The sequence below is a fragment of the Engystomops pustulosus genome, chromosome 1 (genome assembly GCF_040894005.1).
Source record: "Engystomops pustulosus chromosome 1, aEngPut4.maternal, whole genome shotgun sequence".
Lineage (NCBI taxonomy): Eukaryota > Metazoa > Chordata > Amphibia > Anura > Leptodactylidae > Engystomops > Engystomops pustulosus.
Window position 1 is genome coordinate 240181746 of NC_092411.1, and position 26953 is coordinate 240208698.

Here is a 26953-nt window from a genome sequence, read left to right on the forward strand (position 1 = left end):
AGCTGCAGCGATACTTTTTAGCGTTGTTTGATTTATACAACCACCACTTTGATCACACAAGTGTAACAAATATTTACAAAAAGTTTTTTTTTAGCATTTTTAGTGTATATGCCAATCTTACAAAAGTATAAATATATATAATATATTTTGGCGGCTCTGTATATAGTCTCTGCAGTCTGTGGACCACTTTTATCGAAAGTAGTGTAGTCTGTACTAGGTGTAGTTTGTCTGCCGAGTGTCTAGAATGCGCCAGATTAATCAAAAGTGGCGCACGGTCTTCATTAATTTCAGCAAGTGTGCACCAACTTTTTTTGGTGCACATTTAACATACAGCGTGCAACACAATTCTGTTGAGTCGCAGTAATAAATGTGGTGTATGGTCCGACTCTGCTCTGGAATGCCCCTTTAGGTGCAACATTTTGTGGCGCACTGGACACACTACAGCCGCGACACAATACTGGCGCAAACACTTTATAAATACATGTGTAAGCACTTTGCACATTCTTTTCCGTGCAAAGTCAGAAAGAAAACCGGCGCAAACACTTTAATAAATTTGAGCCTCTGTCTGTAGATTTGCAATCCCCTCTGAGCTGGTGGGTGATGACTTTGTTGCTCCTTCTCACTCCCTTCAGTATACAATTTCTATGTAATATGACTTCTCGAGGGGCTTCTGTCCAACCTGCTTGCCAGATGGAATTCAGCAAAGATTTCAAATGAAAAGGAAATACGGAGGGAGAATGAAACAAAACAAAATGGAGAAAGTAACACTTTAATCTGATCAGATATATTAAAAGGTATTCCATTGTGTACAGTTAGTTGAAACGTTAGAGACAATAAAATAAGGTAACATGATATAGTCGCTAACTTGTGAACTATAGACGATTTATTTCAAAATTGTCTCACAAAGAGAATAAACGTGATGGTCCCTGGGGTACATGTTTCCACTTGCGAGCTTATGTATAAGTGACAGGCCTACCTTTCCCACACTACACATGTCTAGACTAATATGGACTTACTAAAGCTGATAGAAAGCTGACATCCAGACAAATTAGTTCCATGATCATGAGCCAAACTATTCTAAAGATTTATCCACATAATCGCTGTAGCCAGCTCACTTCCAGTATAATACACCTCCTAATCTCCTAGTGAATCTCTTTTGAACTACCATCAGCTGTGTTTTAGAAGACTGTGCAGTTGGTTTTGAGGGTTTAGGTAAGGGCACCATATTGGTCTATACTGGTCTATGCCTCCATGCCATTTTTTTGCTCATCTTTTATAGAGGGTCACCTAAGTTTTTTCAGACATCTTATCTTTGACTTTCCCTCAATTATTATAGAGAAAATATTAAATTCTCTTTTATTTTTATTTTATTTGAGAAAGTTATGCTTATTGTCATCCAAATAAGATGACACATGCTAAATGATGTAATGTTGTATCTAAAATCCTGCGCAATAATGACCCCAACAGCATAAGGAAAATTGCATGTTTTCATATTCATATGCTCCCCGAGAGCAATGGCAATAGCAATGGTGCCCAGCATCTGCTCCTCCTTCCTTTCTCCATAACTGAGCCAAAATAATAGAAAATAAATGTGATCCTCTCCATCATTACAGATGTGCACAAAGACACAGCTGTGGTTGCCTCCTCTTTCTTCTCACTCCCATAGGACCACAATATTGGACTATACTGCAAGTACTGCTGCGGACACAACTCCAACCTCTTCACAAGTAAAATACATTTTTTTCAAAATACTAATAAATCAGGTATCCAAGAACATTGGGAATTACCAGGGACAAAATTTAAACAGGAAAAATAATGTACATATGTATTTAATTATTGTATTATATTATATCACAGATTGGGGCTCACATTGACTGATAATCATAGCAGGTGGGCTGATAGGGCTTTTTTAAAAAAATAAACCTTTACATGCCTTGTCCGGACTCAATTTGCTTATAGTTTAGGTTGCACAGAACATCGCATGGCTGCCATTCATTGCATAATGCTTTATTTCTCTTTCTCCATTGCTTGGCAGGTGGTACACAGGTGACCGTGTGCAATATTACGTAAATTGTATCTTGTTTACAGTTGTTGGTTTCTTGCCCAGATTTCATCAGTTTTGCAACTATCATTGAATGGACGTCAAAAGGTGGCATTGCCCTCGACAACTGACCATGTGACAAAGCATCATCCTTATATTTGGATAAAAATTGGAAGGCATGATTGCGCACGGTTCACATCACATTTTGTGGCGTGCGTTGTAAGGACACGTCAGGAGGTTTCTGACATGTCCTTACAACGTATGGCACAGACAAATCCCACTGTATTCCCATACAGTCTGATACGTCGCCCGGGGAACCCCTCCACCCTGAATGCGGGGGGAGAAGCGTACGGGGTGTTCCGCCAGTGATGTTACTGCTCTAATATGGACAGTGACATCACCGGGTCCCCCCTCCTCCTCAGCAGGACTGTGCTGGGAGATGTAATACGCTGCATCGGCTCCCCATAGCCATCTATTGCCTTTACTGAGCACATACATCGCTCCGGCCGAGGCTGCAGGATGAAAACACGTAGCTTGCTACGTCTTTCCATCCTGCATTTTTTGGTGGAGGTATAGTAGCCCGATGGAGGAAACAACTATGCCTCCGTCTGTCAATCGATACGCTAAGCACATACATTGGGGTGTTATCCCGTCATATACGCATAGTGTATACCAAAAACACAATGTGAACCCACCCTTACCTGCAAAATCGATTTATGACTTATCCATGGAATAACATTGCTCAGTGGGTTGCTATGGCTGCAGAGATTTCCTGGCAGCTGGGGGCCTACAAATCATATTCAAATAGAAAAGAGCAGCGCCTACAGTGAGTCTTCTTCCAGGCAAAAACTGCCTAAAACTAGAAGTGATATTTTTTTTGTCAGAAATGAATAGCAGCATTTCAATGCTCTTTATGGTACATTTTAGTTGTAAATAACTTTTAAACCTACTATATCCATGAGCTTGGCTTTAGCAGAACAAGTTCTGACAACTTTAGAGGTATTTTAACAATTTAGAAAGTACCTGTTCCAAGTTTTACTAAACCCTCCCTTTCCTATTTACCAGCAATTAGAGTGGTTAGATGTGGAGTAGGATGCCATCTATCAAGTAGGCAGTCTCATCACTCAGTATTGTGGGCAAGCCAATCTTAGCCATTGGCACTGAGTGGTGTGACTGTATGCTAGTAAACTGCACTGATTACTGTGAAAGGGGTGACTAGAAGGAAATAGAATTACTATGATCGACAGCAGCCAGTTTCCATTTTGTCAAGACGTGTCATGTCCCTTTAAGACATAGCATGCTAGAGGAACAGAGAATAACACTAACAATCACCTGCAATTCTATATCTTCAACAAAATGAGACATGCCCTTCACTACCAATGTATGTAGGGGTGTAACTTGAGGGGGTGCAGAGCATGCGGTCGCAACCGGGCCCAAGAGGCTTTGGGGGCCCATAAGGTCTCACTTTCCCATATGAGAAGACTAGTACTATGAACCATACATTATATTCGGGGGGGGGGGGGGCTGGAACAGACTTCGCGCTGGGGCCCATCTGTGTGAAGTTATGCCACTGCATGTATGGATCCAACACCAGATGTGTTCTCATATATAATATATATATATATACACATACAACTTGGGGACTCTACCACTGGTTCCTGAATCCCAATGATCACATAAAGATAAAAAGAGAAAGTTAACTGGGTGATTTTTAAAATATACAGTATGGATGAGTAAATATACTTTAATTCATTCCTCTAGTAAAGGTAACTTTATGACTTCCCTTTCTTTGTCTTTTTTGTGCAATATCAGGGTACACAGTTTTAATCAGTTTGTTGATAATAATGTTCTGACATTTATTGGGGATCACATAAAGTGGTTGTCCCAAGGTTTGATGGTCTCTTGTATGCACAGGATAGGAGATATTTTGCTGAAAAGTGGAGGCTCAACCACTGGGACCTCCACTAATAACGAAAACAATTCCCCCAATGACTGTAGCAGTAGGTAGAGCATGTGCTCTTGCACTCCTTAAAGAAAATCTACCATCAAAAGCCATAATGATAAACCAGGGACACTTATGCAGAGATCAAGACAGTGTGACTGTTTGTCCATGGCTTTCTTTCCTCTAAAATCAAGTTTTATGATTATGCTAATGAACCCAAGGTGTTGTTGTGGGTGTTTCTAGAGCCCCTCAGTGATGTCTTTTTCACTGGTTGTTACAATGAGCAGAACAGGTCTCCCCTTCCACTGCAGTTCCTGCTGCTGCTTGATTACACAGAGAGAGGGAGGAGCAAGAGAGCAGGGGGAGGGGAGACATGTTCTGTGACGAATAAAAGACATCACTAAGGGGCTCTGTAAACACCCTCAGAGCCAGTCAGGCTCATTAGCATAATGTTATACGTTAATTTTAGAAGGAAAGATAACAAATATAAGAAGTTTACCACAGTCACAGTGCCTTATCGCTAAGTGTCCCTGGTTTATCCATGCTTGATTTTGATGGTAGATTTCCTTTAAAGGATCAAGTACCATAAACCAGGTAGTAAATGATTATATTTCACGTAACATACCAATTTTGGATCATATTTTCCTGTTCCCCCTAATAGTTAAGAATTAATTTGACACTGTTCATTTAGTACTTGTGGTATTGACTTTAAGAGGTTCTTTTCCATTGACACCTGATTATCTATTTATTCATAATTTTAGGAATGACAGGTCCTCTTCAAGGCTATATAAACATGAATGTATCTTTTAACCATATTCTATCCATAATCCCCCAACCCCCTGTTTCTTGGACCCAAATCAAGTGAATGAGTTGGTAAAAAAACCACAACCCATATGCATGTTCTTGTACATGTATCCTAAGTCAGACTCATCAAATAAGCCAATGATTGAAAATCATCTGATTGATGTTACTTACGTAATAGGAATATCTCAAATAACTGGCACTGCAGTGTAGTATTGGCCAGCAAGTCCCTGTCTGGGAGGTTCCTATTGGAGTGTGCTGGGGCTCTGAGTTTTTTTCTTCAGTAACTATGTTTGAAAGAGAGCCATCCTCCTCCACCTGGCTTATTCTGAGCTGAGCAGGGGCTCTCACTGCACTGGATACAACCCCAGGACTGAATGTCCACAGCTCTCTCTTTATAGGGTTTAATAACACTAGAAGGCTGAATTAGCCTTTTTCTTGGTGAGTTGCAATTTCTTTACCTACTTGTATGTGAATATTATATATATATACAATATTAATACATGTGTATTTTGTAGTATCCAAACTTTTTATGCACATTAAATGGCGGTAGCGGGTGATGACTGGCTTTGTGTGAGAGGGATAAAATATTTGAATTTACAGGCAGTTCCATAGGTTTGTTCTTAAGTTGAATTTGTATGTAAGTTGTAGCTGTATATTTCATAATTGTAGCTCCAGACAAAATTGTATTTTGTCCCAGTGACATTTGGAGTTTCAAAACTTTTTGTTGTAATGGGACCAAGGATTATCAATAAAGCTTCATTACAGACTCCTCATATCTGATCATTGCAGCCTGAGACTATAGTAAAGCATTCAGAGAGCTTCACCAGAGGTTACAGTGGGCAGAGGGGTCCGTCTGTAACTAGGGGTCGTCTGTAAGTCGGGTGTCCTTAAGAAGGGGACCACCTGTATTTTATTTAATGTTAGATTTGATCTTGGAGATTTGATACAATGTAGAATTATCTCTAAGAATAGTGTCAGTAGGCTGCTGTAAGTTTTAGGAGAAATGATAGCTTATATGACTGGACATTTTCTGAACACACATTCTCATGTTTTTTTATTGCTTTTTGCTTTACTATTGTAGCATCCTGGCAGCTAGTATGTACTAAATTATTAATATTCATATGTATCTATCTACATCTCTCTACATCTGGTGTGTATTCATATTTGTGTACATGTCTATCTCTCCATCTTATATCTATCTTCCCATATTTATCATATAGAAAATTGGCCATGTAGAAGTATTAACACACTAAATTTATCATTGTCTGATATATACACTTTCCAACACAGCAGAACACTTTACCTCTTGCAGATATTTCCTACAGATGCGCATAGAAAGGTTTGTATTTCCTAAGATATTAATATTTTCTCAAATATTACATATATCAATTGCTATATGAATGCTTCCCATACAGGGCTCTTTTATATACTGGTTTACAATCTAATCTTCCTGCGTCAACCCAATGCATTAAGATCAGTTTTCATAGATTCTATACCCCAAATACTTTTTTGAACAATGTAGGTTAGTAAGATCAATGGCAACTTGGGGGGAACATGCAAAGTGGTGACAACTATTTTCTTGAAACCTGTGGCCATAGTTCTTCATGAGTATCCTGTAATTTACAGCCTTTTCTGCTTTTTGGCGCAGTATATATAATGAATAATGTATAGGATCTGCATATTTTACTATTAGGATGTATTCTTTAGTTTGTGTTAGAAAGTTTCATGATAGAATTAGTGTGATTTGTCATACAGAAAGGGGTTAATTGATGAAATTAAGAAATCTGTAATGCAAGTTTTTTACTCATCTCTCATAGAGGTGAGGGTCAAGTTTAGTTTGTTTAGATGACTTTTTTTTTGTAGACCTACTTTGCTTTTGTGATAACCTAGGTAAATTTTTAACTGGAGTGACAGCTTTTCAGCTCTCGTGGTGCCATGTGACAGTCATGACATGCAGTTGTCTAGTTGCATCCTGTTCTTGTAACGATAGTGTTTGCTAGGGCAGAATCACTAGGTTATGTTCCCAAATTGTGGCTGGTAAAAAGGAGACCTTCACTGACCTCCCATGTGCAACTTGTCCTGTGGACTATTGTAGTAGTAGGGTACGGTAATTTCACATGAAGTGGTAACAGAGTCTAATAGCCGCATTATTGCTGTGCTCTGAAATTTCCAAATAAACAACAAAATATTGGGTGTAATTGGTATAAATGTCCTAATTCAATTCCAAGTCTATCACATGTGGCACTGGCATTTTCCTCTGTGTTATTGTAATTACTGAGAATGAACATTGCTTGCTTACCAAGAAAAGATTGGAGTAATGGAATAATTCAAAATTAAGTACATTTTATTACAGGCAGTCCTTGGTTCACAAACAAGATAGGTTCTGTAGGTTTGCTCTAAAGTTGCATTTGTATGTAAGTCGAAAGTGGTATGTTTTGTAAGTGTAAAAACAAAGTTTTTTTTGTCCCTTTTACAATTAGATTTTCTAAGGTTTTAGATTGTCACGGGAGAAGTATTAACAATAAAGCTTCATTGCAGACGCATCTTACAGTTCATCATCACGGCCTGAGGCTTAGGCATAGTAAGTTACCGGCATCCAGAGAGCTTCGCCAGAGGTCACAGACAGGGGATTGCCTGTAGGACTGATGGGCATAGTTGGGCTTTTCTAATCATTGGCTCTTCTTGGAGAAAAACAAATCCCGACAAGTGGTTCAAGTCTAGTGCTGCATTTCTTTTTTTTTTACAATGAATCCACCAAGTCATGGAGAACAAAGAGTGGTGGTGCTCCCCACCAGAGTTATGGATGAATGGTGACAGAGAGGCTACAGGGCACCATAGGGAAACAAATGGAGGAAGCATGTGTTCATGGGAGGTGGAGGCAGACTGAAGGGCCTTTGGCAGTCAAAAACAGGAAAGGCAAAGGCATGGAGCTAATGCCGCATGGTGAAAGAGGAAAGGCATGGAGCTAATGCCACATGGTGAAAGAGGAAAGAAAGCTGGCAGTACAGGAGGGCACTTGGATGAGCTACGTAGCTGGGCTGGGCATAGTCTGGAAGCAACAGGGGCAAGGGCTTAACTGCAGTGGAAGCAGCCATAGCAGCTGCTACGGGGCCCACAGTGTCAAGGGGGCCCCAGCATCCGACCTGACACACTAAAGAATGGAGGATGTGCACCATCAATCAATCCAAATACAGCAGCAACCTTAGCCACAGTTCACACTGCACATTGTATGGCATAATATGTATATAACAATGCACATATTACACAATACACAGCATGAATTGGCAGCTCAGATAACAAATATCAGGGAAGTGGGTGGGGAGAGCAGATGACAGGACTAGAGATCTCTCATCTCTAATTCCTTCTGTGTACTTCACCCACATGGTCAGCAGCTACTAGAACAGATTTGTGCAAGTGTATAAATGTATATATTAATGTATAGCTCTGTGTGCATAAGTGTATATACAAAAATGTCTTTAGGGAATATGGGGCCCCATTGAGAAGTATGCTATGGGGCCCTTCCTTTGCTAGTTTCCTAGTTACATCCCTGAACATGGGTATATGAAATATGTGACACAAGCCTACTTTGATGTGTCTAACATACAGTAAGTGATGGCCATGTGTGGTAGTGTCAAGTATGTGGAGCCAGCCTTTGTTTTAGTCTTTAAAAAAATAGGAATAGAGAGAGTTATCTGCTCCCATTCCTACCCAGATTGATTAAAAGGTGTCTCTCTATATGCTATTAGGCAAAAACCTGTCAATCACGCCAGGAAGAGAAGGCAGATGCCATTTCTGATTCTTAGGAGTTCAGTGTATCCAGCCAATGTAAGCCTTAAACAAGCAACATTGCTTGATAAAAACTTACACAGCAAGAATCCAAGTTTGTGGCCAGTTTGTGATCTGCCTCCTCTATCCAATTGCTATTACCGTATATTCCGGCGTATAAGACGACCTGGTGTATAAGACGACCCCCCTACTTTCCTGTTTAAAATATAGAGTTTAAGATATATTCGCCGTATAAGACTACCCCTTTTCCAACGCATACAGTAGTATACAGCACAGCCCCCAGTAGTATACAGCACAGCCCCCAGTAGTATACAGCACAGCCCCCAGTAGTATACAGCACTGCCCCCAGTAGTATACAGCACAGCCCCCAGTAGTATACAGCACTGCCCCCAGTAGTATACAGCACTGCCCCCAGTAGTATACAGCACAGCCCCCAGTAGTATACAGCCCAGCCCAGCATTAAAAAAAAATAAATAAACTTATATACTCACCCCGATGCTCCCCCGATGTCCGCGCCGTCTTCTTTCTTCTGCCGGGCGCCGCCATTGATCTTCCCGGCAGGCGCCTAGTATGACGCGCCGCTGCTGACGTCATACTAGGCGCCGACCCGGGGAAAGACATGGCGGCGCCCAGCAGAAGAAAGAAGACGGCGCGGAAGACTGAAGACGAGCCGCGCAGACATCGGAGGGTGAGTATTTTCCCCCCGATGCCTTTTTGAGGCTGCCGGCAGCTTTTTGAGGCTGCCGGCAGCCATCGCTGTGCAAACACCCGCGATCGGTGCTAGCACCGATCGCGGGTGTTACCGGTAAGCCTTTGCTGCAATATGCCCGTGAGCCCTCTCCATGCACCGGTACCCGCCGTATAAGACGATTACCGGCGTATAAGACGACCCCAGAGAAGACAGAAGATTTTTCTGTCTTCAAAAGTCGTCTTATACGCTGGTATATACGGTAATTCAAATATTCAAATATATATATAGTCCCCTATTTATCTAGGTATAGGATTAAAAAAACCTTCTTATATTATGATGTACAATCTATCCTATAGATGATATTTTTAGGAGCATTACGTATGTGCTGTAATCTACATCTTGGATGCTTTTTTAGCAACTGGCTTGGCATAAGAAGCCTTCATCATTATTTCCAATTGTTTATCGTTTTAAGACTCCCGAATAAGGAATCACAGAAATTTGTGTGCTTGCCAGGAGTTTGAAGTCTTTCTTGCAATAGGCCTTGTCGTCAGACGTATCAAGTCCATGTTGTCCTTCTTTTTAGCTAAGATCTGGTGGCACATATTATGGAAACTTTATGTTCCCTCTGCTGGGAACATTTTTTCTGGTTGCATATACCTCTGGACATCTGGTTTGTTTTTAAGCAGATCACTTATATTTAGAAACAAAATTTTTGTTTGGGGTTTGTGTTTTCCCCATACACCCTAGGCACATTGCCAGACTGGCTGCAGAAACCCCTACTTACTAGCTATGGCTGTGATTGGCCAAGGGGACACCCCTGGCCAATTGTAGCCGTGGATAGTTGCAAGGGGCGTTAATTTGCCGGATTTCCTGTTCAGCAGCCAATCTGGCAATATGTCCTGGTTTTGCGCCTAAATCTGACTGGAAACTTTGGGTATGCTAATCTCTACTTATATGGTCACATGATGTACAACACAACCATGTATTGTAGATTTAGTGTCAAAAATGCTAGCAGTACTTTTTATGTTTTATTCATACAGTCCTTTACTTGTAAACACTGTGGTATATTGAATGCAGGACAGCAGTTTTTCATTGGCTCTGTACATATACCAAATATATTAGTATTTTCATAATGAAATGCATTGGACAAAAATAAAATATTGTGCTGAGTATCTGTAATGAGTCTGTCTCTTGGGAGATTTCCAGGAGCTACTATAGGTTTCATGTTGGCCGGTTTCCCATTTTGCACTTGTCCTGGACTCACCCACATCGCTTCAGCTACGCTTACAGGATTCAGAGAGAACAGAGCGCTCTTTTTCCCCCCCGGCACATGTCTGATGTTGTGTACATAATGTGATGGTGACGGGGTCTAAAGAGGGGTAATGCGATGTGTTGCAGGGTACAATGGTGTAAGGACATGCTGGATAGTACGGGTCTGTTGGGATGGCAGCAAATAATACACACTTCACTGTGGCAACATATGAAGACATTGCTTAGAAAACAGCACTAAACACACTCTTGTTTGATGTTAAGTGTCACATAGGGATCGTAACACTTTGAAGTTCCAGTACTGCAAATTTTTTTAAAAAAATGCCTGTGTGTAGATGGTTGAAGAACATTTGACCAAACAATGATTTGGTGAATGGTGCTACTATTGACATAACTATGTACATTTTAGTCCATATTGACTAAAGTCTATGATGCTGTCCATACGTGTTCAAGGACAACTGGCGTAGGAAGTCCTATCATTGTAGCAGACAGATTACACCGTAAATGGGCAAGTGACAAAAATTTGGGATTTTTTAATTTACTAAAATGATTTAACCGGTTATAATTCACCAGACGAGCAATGTCTTTAAATAATCAATTTTGATAAACTTTAGACCATTATGTATGGCTACCATGAGGTGTGCACTAACTTTTGATTACTATTACATGCTGCTCATGTTAGTAACTAAACCATCAAAGTTGTTGATAATTTAAAGTCATCTACTCATAGCAGATTTCGACCATATCAAGTCATGTCCGATGGCCAACAACCAACAAAAGTGTAATAAAAAAGATTATTAAAGACCTTTTTCCTGGTACGGAAAATTGTCATGGCTGCCCCATTTGAAACTTTGCTATAGGTTCCTCTCTGCTCTATCTCTATTTCTGTAATTATGTACAGTGGGTACAGAAGGTATTCAGACCCCTTTAAATTTTTACTGCAGCCAATTGTTTTATTGCAGCCAATTGTTAAGATCAAAAAAGTTCTTTTTTTGCTCATTAATTTTCTCACTGCACCCTATCTTGACAGACCCAGAAATGTAGATATTTTTGCTAATTTATTAAACAAAAAACTATTCATTAAAAATTTTTAAAAAAACTGAAATATCACATGGTCATAAGTATTCAGCCCCTTTTCTCAGTATTGAGTTGAAGGAGCTTTTGAGCTAGTACAGCCATGGGTCTTTTTGGAAATAATGCAACAAATTTTTAACACCTGGATTGGGGGATCCTCCGCCATTCTTCCTTGCAGATGCTCCCCTGTTACCTTAGGTTGGGTGGTGAACGTCGGTGGAAGCCATTTTCAAGTCTCTCCATAGATGCGCAGTTAGGTTTAGGTCTTGGATAGTCAAGAAAGGTCTCAGAGTTGTTCTGAAGCCACTGCTTTGTTATTTTAGCTGTCTGCATAGGGTCAATGTCTTGTTGGAAGATGAACCTTTGGCCCAGTTTGAAGAGGTTTTCATCCAGTATAGCTCTGTACTTGGCTGCTTTCATCTTTCCTTCAATTGCAACCAGTCGTCCTGTACCTGCAGATGAAAAACACCCCCATCACCTGTTGGCAGGTGATGACCAGTATTGTATTTGGCAATTTGTAATTGTATTTGGCAGGTGTTGACCAGTGCCTGGTTTTCTCCACACAGTCCTTTGTGTGTTTTTTTTGCAAACTGTGTGCAACTTTCATATGTCTTGCACAAAAAGCGCTGATTAGTGGAGGGCTGCAGTGATAGTTGACTTTGTGGAACTTTCTACCATCTTCCTACTGCTTCATCCACAGTGATCTTGTGGTTCTTCTTTACTTCTCTCACGAATGCTCCTCTTCCATGATTGCTTAATTTGGCTGGACAGCCAGGTTGAGGAAAAGTTGTGGTCGTCCCAAACTTCTTCCATTTAAGGATTATAGAGGCCACTGTGCTCTTAGGAACCTTTAGTGCTGCAGAAATTCTTTTGTAACCTTTACCAGATCTGTGCTTTGCCACAATTCTGTCTCTGAGCTTCTTGGGCAGTTCCTTATATCCTTTGAAAATTTTGTGTTGACAACTGAGCAAGGGTTAACAACAAAGCTTCATAGAAATTAGATTTACCAATGGTCAGAGTGGGCATAGAGGACCATTTGTAACTAGATGTCGTCGGAAAGCTGGGGACAATCAAAATCATTTTATGATTATGACCAGTTCACATATAAGTAAACAATTTACTTGTAAGGCTCATAACCCACTCTCAACCAAAATACTACATTACATAAATAATTTCTATATAACTGTAAGTGGTTTTCTTTTTGAGCAATGCTTTTAATATTTGTTTTACATCACCAAGAATAGAAATACTGTGGACTCTATTATGTGCAGTCAGAGTGTACACAGATGTGTCTGTACAGTTACCTATTAACTAAAGTGTATATAGAATAATAGTGCAAGGAATATTCTTTATAGATGGGCACATCCAAGACACCATACTTTTTTTCAACTATGATTTACACATGTACATGTAATAATCATTTTCAGTTGATACCATTGCAGGACTGTACAGTAATCATGCCAGGTGAATATGTTTATTATACTCAATTTACATGCATCACTTACTTATTAAAGGAAATCAGCCATCAAAATCAAGCATGGATGAACCTGACGTTTACTAAAAGATCCAGGCACCATGACTGCGGTAATCTTCTTCAATTTTTTATTTTTTTTTATCCATGGCCTCCTGCCTTCTCACAAGTGCTGAGGGAGCAGGGGGCGGATAAGACAGTGTAACAGGCTATAAAACCAGATGACACAGGGGCTAGGGTAGCCTCTCAGTCTCTTCAGCATAATTTATAAAGTTGATTTGAGAAGGAAGGAGGCCACGGATATCAAATATAAGAAGATTACCACGGTCATGGTACCTGGATCTAGGAGTAAGTGTCCTTGCTTTATCATGCTTCATTTTTATAGTATAGATTTCTTTAAATATCCTGTAGTTTTATATGTAATTAATGTTATGTCTGTAATGAGGGTAGCTTGTGTAAATGGAAAAAGAAAAATCTGAGTTTTGGAGTATTGAACCTTTAGTTTATAGCATAGAATACGTCCTTTGGTAAATTCATACCCTATTTCTCTGATACGCTGAACATATATGCTAGATAAACTCCCAGGGGAAGATTTATCAGAAGTCATTTAGAGCAGAACTCCCCATGGCAACCAATCAGAGCTCATCTTTCATTTCACCACAGCTGTTTATAAAATTAAAGCTGAGTTCTGATTGGTTTCCATGGGCAACTTGAACAGTTTTACCTCTTATGATAAACCTCCTCACAGTGTATATGCTGAGTGTATCCATAGATTTATACTGTCTGCACAGTACTCATTGCATGTGGTGGGAAACACTGGATGCAAAGACATAGCAAGAGGTGGCTTTCCATCCTACTCCTTCCTGCGAAGCGACTTATATGCTCAGCATAGGCAATAATAGCCATAAAAAGAGATATACATCACTGATGAAACACCCTGAACATTGGCAGTATCCAATCACGGGCTTCTAACACTGTTTACTCTTTCACTCGCTTTCAGGATGGTGGAGGAACAGTAGGATGTATCTAACTGTACACCTATACAGTGGGATACGTCCTTGATCTCCATTGTAAGAACAGGTCTGGAATCTGCCAGATGTTTTCTTACAACTGAGGGCGAAAATGTAGTGGGAATGTAGCCTTACACTGTTTACATCAGTGCATCTTATGGCTTCGAAACTCCATGTGCCATTATATATTACCAATATTATTCCTGTTATGTTGGGTGCAAAACTTTCAAATTTAAAAAAAAAAACCCTTGAAATGAACTATAGATAGATACACATTAGCATATACATATCAGATATATGGTGGTTAATAACATGAAAAATATTAACTGATTATAGGATGAAACCATAGACCTAAATTGCATGTGTACTATAGAGGCAGTCCAGTTGAGGCTGTCTCTACTTACCTCACCTATAGGCTGTATGTACAAAGGTCTGCTTTCTCTTCTCAATTACAACAACATTAGCAAACAAATGGGAGTTGCCAGGGGGTCATGCTGCCCTTCTGTAGTTCCTGGTTTAAAAAAGGGGATGGGGCAGCAAATCTGTGACTGACCCTATTTTAGCAAGCTGGTGCATTAGGAAACCCAACACTGCTGCCTTTAACAGTCTGGATAACTCTTTTTAGACATAAACATGAATGCCCCACACAACTAAAAAAAAGTTGTGTAAGAGTTAAAAACATGGGATAAAAGTATGTCTGCTACCAAGTATGTCTCTTTCTCCACTACCAAGCCCAAACAGCGGATGTATCGCCTCGCCCTGCTTCTAGAAGTTTGGGAAAGAAAAGTCCAGAGTGAGGAAATTAACTCCTATAACCGTGTACTCACAGAATGTATGGGGGGCGCACTCACAGAAATATATACTTGGACAATTGAACAGATTTAATACTGCAACAACAACTACATAAAGCACAATCTAGTGTTATCCATGAGCACTAGATGTCTATCACACAGGTCATTAGTCTGGTCTTACACCTTAGATAGTTGTCAGCTGAACCTCCAAATGACTGAGCTACTATACACATGTCTACTCAACTTCCCCAAAATGCAGTTGCCAGACACCTTTGATGGGTTATCTCTCCTGGAGAACCCACGGATGTTGACCTTCATAGCCTAATTCTGTCCTCAGGGATAGTGAGAAGGCCCTCAACAGTGTTGAAAAATCTTTTATATGGTGCCCACCACTGGCACAAGTAGAAAACAACAGTTCCTGCTCACCTTCCAACTTGACTGCTGACCAGCGCAAGGTACATCCAAAGAAGCCCCACGGACCAAAGGCACGTAATTCAAGAAGAAGAAGTAGATGTCAGCGCTCCAAGGAAATGCAGTAAAAATTCAAATCGTTTATTTCCAAATAAGGTAAAAACCACAAAAGGCAAGTAAACATACGTGTGGTGGCCCAGGTGTAGTGACCGACGCGTTTCGCCCTATCTCAGGGCTTAGTCATGGTCTCAGTAGCTCTAAACATATCCAAATGCTGAAAATTTAAAGATCCCGCTACGGAAATGGCGGGTGACGTCACGGTCACGTGACAGAAGTCACATGATCGGGTCGAGACCCGCCCACCTCCGCACAGCGGGATAATGTATCATAAGAACTACAAAGGGTTTAAAAACAAACACATTAAAGGGGTATGGTAAGTATTGAAGAGACACTAAATGAAAGGCTCAATGTAGTTCAATACAAAGAGGATAATGAAATTACACAAATATACGAGAACCCGTATACAGGTATCACACATGGAAGTTATAGTCACATAACCATAAGACAAACCTGGATGTGATATAATAGTGAACGCTAAAAACCCAGGTACAATCAAGTGTATTGGTGATAAAGACTAAATGACGATTCTCTTTGCATACATTAGCTTGGCAAGGCACTCATGCAGAGTTCAAAAATTTTGTTGACTACATCAATAGTAATGACATGAATCTTAAATTTACTTATCATTTTGGAGGCAACAGCATCGACTACCTGGATGTGACAATGCAAGGGAATAAAGAGGGTATCATCGTGTCCCCTTACCGTAAACCCACAGCAGGCAACAGCATTTTAATGTCCACCTCCTGCCACCCCAGGCACGTAGTGGACAATATTCCTTACGGTGAACTCGTTCGGCTTCGCCGTAACAGCTCATCTACTCAGGTTTTTGATACACAGTTACCAGATTGGGAAAAAAGATTTAAAGCTAGAAATTACAAGCCTGAAGTTTTAAATTCGGCACGCAAGAGAATAGAGAAAGTGAACAGGAACACACTGCTTTCCAACATTCCACATATTGACAATAGGCAAACTTCCTACCCCAAACCTGTTACCTTTGTAACTACCTACAGTAGTCAATTCTTTCAAGTTAAAAGAGCCATTACTAAATATTTACCCATTCTAGAACAAAGCAAGGAACTCAAGGAATGCCTATCAGAAGGTGTCAGGTTCATTTCTAAAAAAGCCCCTACTATAGGGTCTATGGTATCGCCTAGTGATTTTACTAGCTCCACCAAAGAGGATAGAGATAAAAAATACACCTGGCTGCATTACCCAGGCAACCATAAATGTGGCCATCTCAAATGCATTACCTGTGAACACCTCTTGACTACCGATAGTTTTGCTTCATGCGTGACCAATATTGAATACAAAATCAACACTTATTTAAATTGTAACACCTCTTTCGTTGTTTATTTAATATCTTGCATTACATGCAACATACAGTATGTGGGACACACTACAAACTCTTTGAAAACACGCATCAGGAAACATCTGTCTGACATCAAAAACACCAGCCTAACAAACATGTCAGCAGCGTCAAGACATTTTCGGGATGTTCATAATGGGAACAGTGTCAGTTTTAGATGGCAGGGTATAGAAAAGGTTAAGAGGCCAAAAAGGGGAGGAGACCATAGGAAAAAACTTATGAATAGGGAGACATACTGGATGTTTGTATTGAAAACCACCCAGCCCCAAGGTATGAATCTCAGACAGGACTTGATACTATGTTACCACTAGGTATATGCCTTGGTCATTCTTCTCTCTCCCCCCCTCTTTCTCTGCCTTTTCTGCCCTACCGTTCTTCTCCTGGTTTCTCCTTGTTCACCTCGCTGCGTTTTACTCTAGTTGAGCAAGCTTATACATATTATCTCCAGGTATTTACTTTTTCCCCCATGTTGCCAATAGACTTTTCAGCTATGCTCAAGCTAATGTATGCAAAGAGAATCGTCATTTAGTCTTTATCACCAATACACTTGATTGTACCTGGGTTTTTAGCGTTCACTATTATATCACATCCAGGTTTGTCTTATGGTTATGTGACTATAACTTCCATGTGTGATACCTGTATACGGGTTCTCGTATATTTGTGTAATTTCATTATCCTCTTTGTATTGAACTACATTGAGCCTTTCATTTAGTGTCTCTTCAATACTTACCATACCCCTTTAATGTGTTTGTTTTTAAACCCTTTGTAGTTCTTATGATACATTATCCCGCTGTGCGGAGGTGGGCGGGTCTCGACCCGATCATGTGACTTCTGTCACGTGACCGTGACGTCACCCGCCATTTCCGTAGCGGGATCTTTAAATTTTCAGCATTTGGATATGTTTAGAGCTACTGAGACCATGACTAAGCCCTGAGATAGGGCGAAACGCGTCGGTCACTACACCTGGGCCACCACACGTATGTTTACTTGCCTTTTGTGGTTTTTACCTTATTTGGAAATAAACGATTTGAATTTTTACTGCATTTCCTTGGAGCGCTGACATCTACTTCTTCTTCTTGAATATGGTGCCCACCACTGTACAGCTTCATGCCTATATGTACATATAGGTACATATTACCTGATATCCATTCCAGGTATGCTTGCCCATAAAGTTGCAGGCCTTGGGGAGTAGAAACATGCTGTGATGTGATTGGAAAGGTCCAAGGCGGAAGAATATTGGTGGGCTAAACATCATATGGGAATTTATCACAAATGGCACAGCTGGATGTACAATATACCTATACTATGTCACTGTATATATGTCACTTCTCCATCCCTGGCCCACTCACGTAAAGACAGCTGGTTGCTAGACTTGCCTACCTTTCTGTTTAAAGGAAATCTACCATCAAGTCAAGAATTATAAACAAGGAACCCTTATTATAGATCCAGGAACGGAGATTGTGGTAATCTTCTTATATTTAATATCTACAACCGCTGACCTTCTAAAATTAACTCTTAAGTATATGCTAATGAAGAGCTATGGGCGTGTTGTCTCAGTCTCTCCCTCCCCCTGCACTTCCTGTGCTCTGATAACTTACCCATAGCCTTTTTGGCTCATAAGTATAATTCTGAAAGTTGATTTTAGAAGGGAGGAAGCCATAGATAACAAATATAAGAAGATTACCGTAGTCACAGTCCCTGGATCTATGTGTAGGTGCCCCTGGTTTATCTATGCTTCGTTTTGATTTTAGATGTTTTATAGGTTCATTGTTATGCACAGAACATTACACTGGAGCTCCTGGACCCCAGTACAATGTATCATGTTCCAGTTATTAGACAAATATCTTCTTTTTTTGCCTTTGGGCATGCTTGTCAGGGTGTAGGGTGTAATTGGTAAATTCATCTTAAAAGAATAATATTTTGGCTTTAAAAAAAATTGCATAAAGAATAAGAGTTTTTAGTAGAGGTTTCATAGCAGAGGTTTCATAGTAGAGGTTTCATTCATAGCAGTACATGAGAATGCTTAGATGTATTTAGTGTATATTTTTATATTGAAGAATGGCAGAATCAGCAGATATGATGAGGATATTTCTGCTGCTCATATTTCCTAGTGCATTTGTCATGATTCCCTTTGCACAGACATGATTTATAGATCCTGTAGTCGCAGCTATTTACACCAGCCGGTTACTATCCAATCACCTGTCGCTCTCTCCCTCCACCCCCCATAAGTGAACAAGCAAACACATTATGTGAAAGTGCTTTCAGAACACTTGGAAATTGCTCTTGTTTGCAAACTGTGCACAGTTAGTTGCTGGCTGAAGTAGCAAATTGTGATTGACCTCCAAGTAATTATTTATATAGACAAACGTTGGGGCACAAATGTTGACTTGACATTTTTTGTTAATTCCTGTTATATCTGAAACTACTAGTCTTTGACATGTTGCACATATTATCAGATTGTGTTCATTATCGGAATGTAATAAAGACAAACATTATACATCATATCAGAGACTCATCATATTAATCTTTCTGGAAGTTGTTAATATTCTTATTTCCGTCATGTTGGCTCACTACAGGCACTTGATGTTTAACAGATGTCTGTAGCTGGAGAAATATTATCTATAAAAAGGCTACCATAAGTTATTAGTTATGAGTGTAGTTATTGTAATTTACAAGAACCCAGTTATGGTCTGAACAATTATCCTTCAATAACAATTTTCCTTTTCTCCATTTAAGAGAGAAGAAGAAGCCATCATGGTTCCTTGTGGACCGGTGTTATCAGTCGCTCGATGTTTACTGAGAAGAAAGATTGTAACGTTAGACAGTCTTGAAGACTCCAAGCTATGTCGCTGCCTCTCAACGGTGGACCTTATCGCTCTGGGAGTTGGAAGCACTCTTGGAGCTGGAGTCTATGTTCTTGCTGGAGAAGTAGCAAAGTCGAACTCTGGACCCAGTATAGTCATTTCCTTCCTTATTGCAGCATTGGCATCTGTAATGGCTGGCCTCTGCTATGCTGAATTTGGAGCTCGGGTGCCAAAAACTGGATCAGCTTACTTATACACATATGTCACAGTAGGGGAACTCTGGGCATTTATTACAGGCTGGAATCTTATTCTTTCTTATGTCATAGGTAAGGCTTATGTTTGATTCTCAATCAAAAAAAAAAAAATGAACCTTGCACAGCAAAGTGTAACGCCAGGTAAAAGTAATGGTCGACACACTCAAAACAAGTAATCAAAAAGCCAGAAAAAGCAGTGTGTCACTGACATAATGGGTTCAGAAAAACATGACAAATTTTATTTGCATCAAACACTGAACACAAACACATATCTAAAATCAATTAAAATTGTACCGAAGTACATACAATTATCTACCATGTTGTGCACTGTAGTTGGTGCAGAAACAAGACACCTCCTGAATGGGCAAAATATACCCAAGCCACCCCTAAGTATTGAAAAAACAGGTATAAAGTGCAAATGCATATATCAAGCTGCCATAGAGGTAAATGCTAGATAAATGGATGCCTACAATGCAATCATAGTATACATTCAATACAGGTAATGGAGGCAAACCCTAGTGCAAAATACAGATAACCTGGCGATAAGCCAGTAAAATAGCAGCATACAAACGGGGTGGTAAAGTGGTCAGGAGGTGGAGGGCTCCCTTTACTAATTTGGCCTCAAGGTCTTTGATCTTCTCCCTAGTCTGTGCCAAAATCATCTTGTCATGAGTGATCAACATATGTATTAGTATGCTGGAACACTGGAGTAATCCCTTCTCCCAATTATTTTTAAATTCCTCATCTGGTTCCCATGATGGAAAGATTTGGACCCTGAGTCCACGTGGCACCAAGTTAAGGCGTAAGTACTCCTCTAGACTCCTGATGTTCCAGTAAACCCTCGTAAGGGTTTTGTGGGCCTCAATGAGCCCCATGGTGATGGACTTGAAGTCCCCATCCACTTGTGGTTCACTATTCAGATCAAAGACCGACCCCCCTTGACTGGACCAATATGACTCCCGAGTCTTTAAATCCATTATTAATAATACGCCAAGTGGCAGTGAATAATGCGTGCAAAAAAGGTTCCTAGAAACAGTCCCTCATGTATAGAGAGGGTCCAAACACTATGCACAATCAAAAAAAAATGAACCTTGCACAGCAAAGTGTAACGCCAGGTAAAAGTAATGGTCGACACACTCAAAACAAGTAATCAAAAAGCCAGAAAAAGCAGTGTGTCACTGACATAATGGGTTCAGAAAAACATGACAAATTTTATTTGCATCAAACACTGAACACAAACACATATCTAAAATCAATTAAAATTGTACCGAAGTACATACAATTATCTACCATGTTGTGCACTGTAGTTGGTGCAGAAACAAGACACCTCCTGAATGGGCAAAATATACCCAAGCCACCCCTAAGTATTGAAAAAACAGGTATAAAGTGCAAATGCATATATCAAGCTGCCATAGAGGTAAATGCTAGATAAATGGATGCCTACAATGCAATCATAGTATACATTCAATACAGGTAATGGAGGCAAACCCTAGTGCAAAATACAGATAACCTGGCGATAAGCCAGTAAAATAGCAGCATACAAACGGGGTGGTAAAGTGGTCAGGAGGTGGAGGGCTGGATCAGCTTACTTATACACATATGTCACAGTAGGGGAACTCTGGGCATTTATTACAGGCTGGAATCTTATTCTTTCTTATGTCATAGGTAAGGCTTATGTTTGATTCTGCCATTATTTACATTTATTTGTAGTTTATAATTTTAAGGGGGTTGTCCAGTAAAATAAAATTCAGCAGAATTTAGTTGACCTATATGAAGAGGATTGGAGCAGAGAGGTTTAAGCGGCACCAAAATCGATAGATTGGAACTTTCTGCACCATATTTGGCAAACTTGTATCTTGTCTGTGTACGGGTTGTATTCTCCTTATTGCAGTCTAATAAGATACTTTACTCTTAAAGTCTATATTCAACTAATGTAATATCCAATCCAGCTCTGCATGTGGGTTCCTATGAAAATATGCAAAGTTTTCCAGGATGGGATAGGTTTGACTAGGGTCGGGAAGAAAGAGTTCTCCCTACAGAGATTGTCAATTAAGGCTGCCGTGTAGGCGTGTGGAGTCTTATAGCCATGGATGCTCCACTAGTGGATTCTGGGAAAATAGGCAAAGTTTTCCAGGATAGGATAAGGAAAACCATGCATTTTTTTGCTACCTTGTAAGGCAGCTCCCTTGACATCAAGCATAACTTTCAGGAAGCTTTATGATATGATGTGGGATTTAAACCAAACTAGTATATGTATTCCAGAAGTAACAGAATCCCAACCGTAGACAGCGCTGTTTCGACCTGATTGGGTCTCCTCAGTACAGTGTAGGGACCTGGTTTGGCTGAGTGAGAGGCTTGTGACCAGGGTCGGGAATAACAGTTCTCCTTATGGAGACTGCCATCGTTGGTTCCTACAGCAGGAATATACTAGAAATACCATTCATGTTTGTCTTCTTTCTATACACTTGTGTAAACTTGGCCTACGGTGTATTATAAACATTGACATAGAATGGCTGTTATTGCTCCCAATGCTAGTTCTGAGAAATGTATCAGATCCGCTCTAGGTTCTGGGACAGATAAGATCCCTTAAGAGTAATGTTCAAATTTTAACTATACAGTATCTGCACGTAGAAGCATAAAAGCGCATACATGAGTAATGTAGAGTTTAATTAAATAATTTCCTATTATGTATAAACCCAACCTTATGGCTGATCATAACATTAGACTATACTAATTTCTGCAGTGTACACCAATAGTTATTTATCTACACCAACACTCTTATAACATATTCCCCTGATCTTAATTGAAATATTTTATCACTAGGGGGTGACCTCTGGGACCACAACTTATCCTGAGATGTGTTTTATTAGTTATTACTATATTATTTGTATTTGTTCATACACATTGGGCCAGTTGAAATAAGGGAAAAGAATGGATTTTTTTTTTCAAATCCTATAGAAAAATCCTATAGAAACCAAATACTTTATATTTTCTTTTTCCTAGGCACTTCTAGTGTGGCACGAGCATGGAGTGGCACATTTGATGAACTTTTAGGAAAGCAAATTGGTCAGTTTTTTAGAACCTACTTTAGGATGAACTCACCTGGCCTGGCTGAATATCCTGACTTTTTTGCAGTTTGTCTTATCTTGCTTTTATCAGGTAAGAATTTGCAGTATATATTTACTGAGAAACATAACTCTGTCTGGTCATTTTTGTAGTCTGTCCCAAATACTGATGTATGGTGCATTATGGTACTTATGTAACATATGGGGAACCAAAGCATTTTAACTCATTTGGTCATTGGTCAGCTAATGAAATAGTAAATGTTAGTAAAAGTTTGTGTACTACGTGCTGTAGCTTTTTACTTAAATGGCAGCTTGCCCGATTACGCCTAGTGGGCGAGCAGTGGCTGGGAATGATTCTGGTGTGTGGTCCCATCCTCGTCTAGACTAATTCAGTCCTTGACATCCCACACACCATGATATGTTATCACCAGCCATCTCTAAAGGCACATGCAATAAAGCATGTGCATGTGCTGGATGGTTTCAGAGCTTGGTGGTGGTGATGTATCTTGGGACATCTTTAGAAAGCTATTCCCCTGACATGGTAACGGTTCAGTTGTTAACAAATTCCCTTTAAATGAGTTGCTTGGGTAAGAATAACCAAGTTAATAACCTTCATACCTTACCTGGAGCAGAAAGCATCTGAAATTGTTACCATATATCATGTGCACTGCAATAAACACTGAATAATTAACAAAAAACATAAACATTTTCACTTTTTATGTACAACATTTAATAAGTTTATGTACATGTAAATCAATATAAATAATGGAGGAGTAAACGTAGAGAAAGATCTAGGATGATTTTGCTTTTGTAATCTGTTTTTGTAGTTGAAGGATTTACAACGCAATTATAACAATAATTTGTTTTGCATGATATTGAAATTCGAGAAACATTCCTAGCACATGATCTTATAAAGTTAGTTCATGTGGTCACAAAAATCCATTGGTTAATCTCCTCATAATGAGGATCTTGACTATGTTTGGAAAAATGGTAGTGACTCCATGAATACACTTGGGGAAGATAGGGCGAGGTTTTGTAATGTAATTCTTTGCAGCCAATATCAGCTCAGTTGATCATAAAGGACGAGAACCTAAGAAGAATTGGTTACACAGGGGAATACTCATTTTGGAACTGTTTTTAAGTATGTGTGGAGCCCTGTACCTGTAAATGACACCAGTTTTCCCCTGTCAACTCTACTTTTGGAGATCTGGCATTGACACCTTAAGAAGTATATGCTGCATCTTTTGGGGCTGTAGACTAGAGATTTTCCATCGGATCACTGAAACCTTGTTTTTGTGATCTCCTGCGATGAGGTTTTCCTGGAGATCAGTGCCGAATGCTCCAACAGTAATCAACCATAAGAACCTTACAGGCCATAGTCATAACACCATGGTACTCATTGTATTTACATCGCATAAAATAGAGCTGCTAGAGAGAAATGAAAGGTATCAATCAGCAGCTTAAAAATCTCCAGAATATAGTGAAAAACTACAGGTACCACAACATTTTTTTTTATTTGTTCCCCAGTGTTATCTGTTTTTTTTTTAATCTACTGCTAGATTTGGCTTCAATGAAAAATTAGCTTTTTGCCCCCAATCAATATTTTAATTTCTGTTAATTTCTGTTCCCTCACTCTACCTGAGCATGAATATGCAGAATCAGAAGAAATTAGTTAACGTGCAGGCAATAGACTCCATCGTCTTCTATTTGGAGTAGAGCTGTAGATTAGGGGATGCCCCAGGCAGAACTTTGGTTATCCAGAATTCCAAAATGCTGCTCTTGTTGGGATATTTGTCAATTTTTCATAATACTTATCTCCGCCCATTAATCTCTTATTCTAGGATTACTATCATTTGGAGTAAAGGAATCCGCCTGGGTAAACAAGGTGTTCACAGCGGTCAATGTTTTGGTCCTCTTATTCGTCATGATTGCTGGATTTGTCAAAGGAGATGTCCAGAACTGGAAGATATCAGAGTCCTTTCTTCAGAATATCTCAGCTCCTCCTGGGTAAGACATTTCTTAATGCATGTGGACACTGAGTCAATGATCAATGATGCTCACAACTATGTTGACTTGGTCTTCTATCTATAGTTCCTTTCTAATCATCTCTTATTGCAACTAGTGCAAAGTGTAACCATTGTTATGAAATGGCTAATGGCCCAGATTTAAAAAACGGGCTGGGCCAGTTTTCAGTCATAGTTTGCACATAAATACATGTGCAAACAGCTTGCACATGTATTGATGAAGTGTTTGTGCCATTTTTGTGTCTCGGCTACACTTTGGCGCCACAATTGTGCTGAAAGTCTGACATAAATGTGGCGCGCACCGAGTTAACTGAGTGCACCAAAAAATTGAGCTCTCAGTTTAAGGCTGCATTCACACTACTGTATGGGCGACATATTTACTGCCGCAAGCTTGTGTCCCATAGACGGCAATGGTCTCACGCGCGGCACCATACCGCTCCGTACACTGGGAAAAGATAGGTCCTATTGTCGTGCATTTCAATGGAGAGGGGGTCACCTGGCCGTAGCCGTGCAGGCATACATTCGTGTGCATGGAGCCCAAGTGTGAATTGGCGCGTGTAGGGTTTGCCAGAACAAACACTGTGTGCTGGTCTTCAATAATCACTCAGCACTACATGCAGTTTGCCTCACTATTAATAAATGTGCCCCCATGCATCCCTCAGGCAGCTATAGATACACATATTAGGGGAGTTGTACTGTAGTAAAAATCTCTACCTCTGCTGGTTTCTGTAGTCAAACCTTTGTGCTTTTCCTTATCATATGTATTACAAGTTAATCATGTTTACTCTGGTTTAATGAGGTCTAAAGTTGACCATAAAGAAAACATATGGTACTGGCTGCACACATAGTTACTCTAGATTCTTCCAATTCTATGAGCATTAAAGGAAATCCACCATAAAAAGCAAACAGGATACACCAGGGGCACTCATAGATCCAGGCACTGTGACTGTGGGCATCTTCTTATATTTGTTAGGCCTCCTTCCTTCTAAAATCAACTCTTAAAATTATGCTAATTAGATCATATGTGCTTTGGCTTTACAGGCTGTTACACTGTCTCCCCCTACACCCTACTTGCTAATACCTTACCTCCCATATCTTCCTGTTGTAATCTAATTGCAGCAAATGATCTTTCAGCACACAGGGGTTGCACACAGGGGCTCTGGTAACACCCCTGAGAGTCGTTCTGACTTCCTAGCATAATTTTGCCTGGATCTATGAGAGTGCCACTGGTTTATCATGGTGGATTTTGATGGATTTTCTTTCAGCTTGGAGTTCAGAAGAGAAAGTTAGTTAATGCCTTAGGGTTCAATCACACATGCATTTTTTATTCACAATCTGTGATTTCCATGGATAGCATCCTGGCTATTTATCATGTATGTGTCCATTTCTGTTTATTCCATGATTTGTTGCAAAAAATTTGAGTTTTATAATCAAATTTTTGTAAAACAACAGGTTTGTGCAGACCTGCAACATACACGCCTGTTTGAACGGGCCCTAAACACCAGACACTAGATTCTTATGTTCACTAGTAACATTAGCTTAAATCTTGTAAAGAGGTAAAAACTGCCGGGCCCCAGTGCACAATCAGTACCATATATACCATGTATACCATAATACCCAACCATAATGTATAGTATTCACTTCTTTACATTGAGAAGAAACACCTTTTTGTCCCTAAGATTTATGGGCACATTTTCAAATGTACTCTTCACAAATGTTAAGCTAATAGCGTTCATTTTTGGGAATAGTGAAATATTTAGATTTTGTTGATGTTTCTAACCAATTTCAGTAAAATGATAGAGGAATTAAATCAATAGTAGGAGTGTAAGACACGTACATATGATAACCAGTGCACAGGGATCGCTGGAAGCAAGTACTAAGTTTATTTTTTAATTGTTTTTTTAATATGACAAGGGCCCCTGGGGATATTTAATTAGTGAGAGGAAGCTGCTTGACATTTCATTAATGCAGAGAGGCTGCTGGACATTTCATTACTGAGGGGAGGCTGTTGATGGATATTTCATTACTTA

The 26953-nt window shown here is 39.8% G+C and overlaps 1 protein-coding gene across 3 annotated transcripts in view; it reads left to right on the plus strand.

The window, feature by feature from the left end:
* The window catches only part of SLC7A2 (solute carrier family 7 member 2), a 68650-nt gene that overhangs the window by 20065 nt on the left and 21632 nt on the right, over positions 1 to 26953 (plus strand). For 2 of the 3 annotated variants that reach the window (XM_072122287.1, XM_072122304.1), the window contains exons 2-4: positions 19513 to 19906; positions 22838 to 22993; positions 24741 to 24906. In XM_072122287.1, the coding sequence (XP_071978388.1) occupies positions 19531 to 19906; positions 22838 to 22993; positions 24741 to 24906 (698 nt within the window). In that variant the 5' untranslated portion in view covers positions 19513 to 19530. Of the gene's footprint in view, positions 1 to 5063; positions 5226 to 19512; positions 19907 to 22837; positions 22994 to 24740; positions 24907 to 26953 lie in introns of those variants that run through there. The other variant, XM_072122295.1, reaches the window with a different exon arrangement.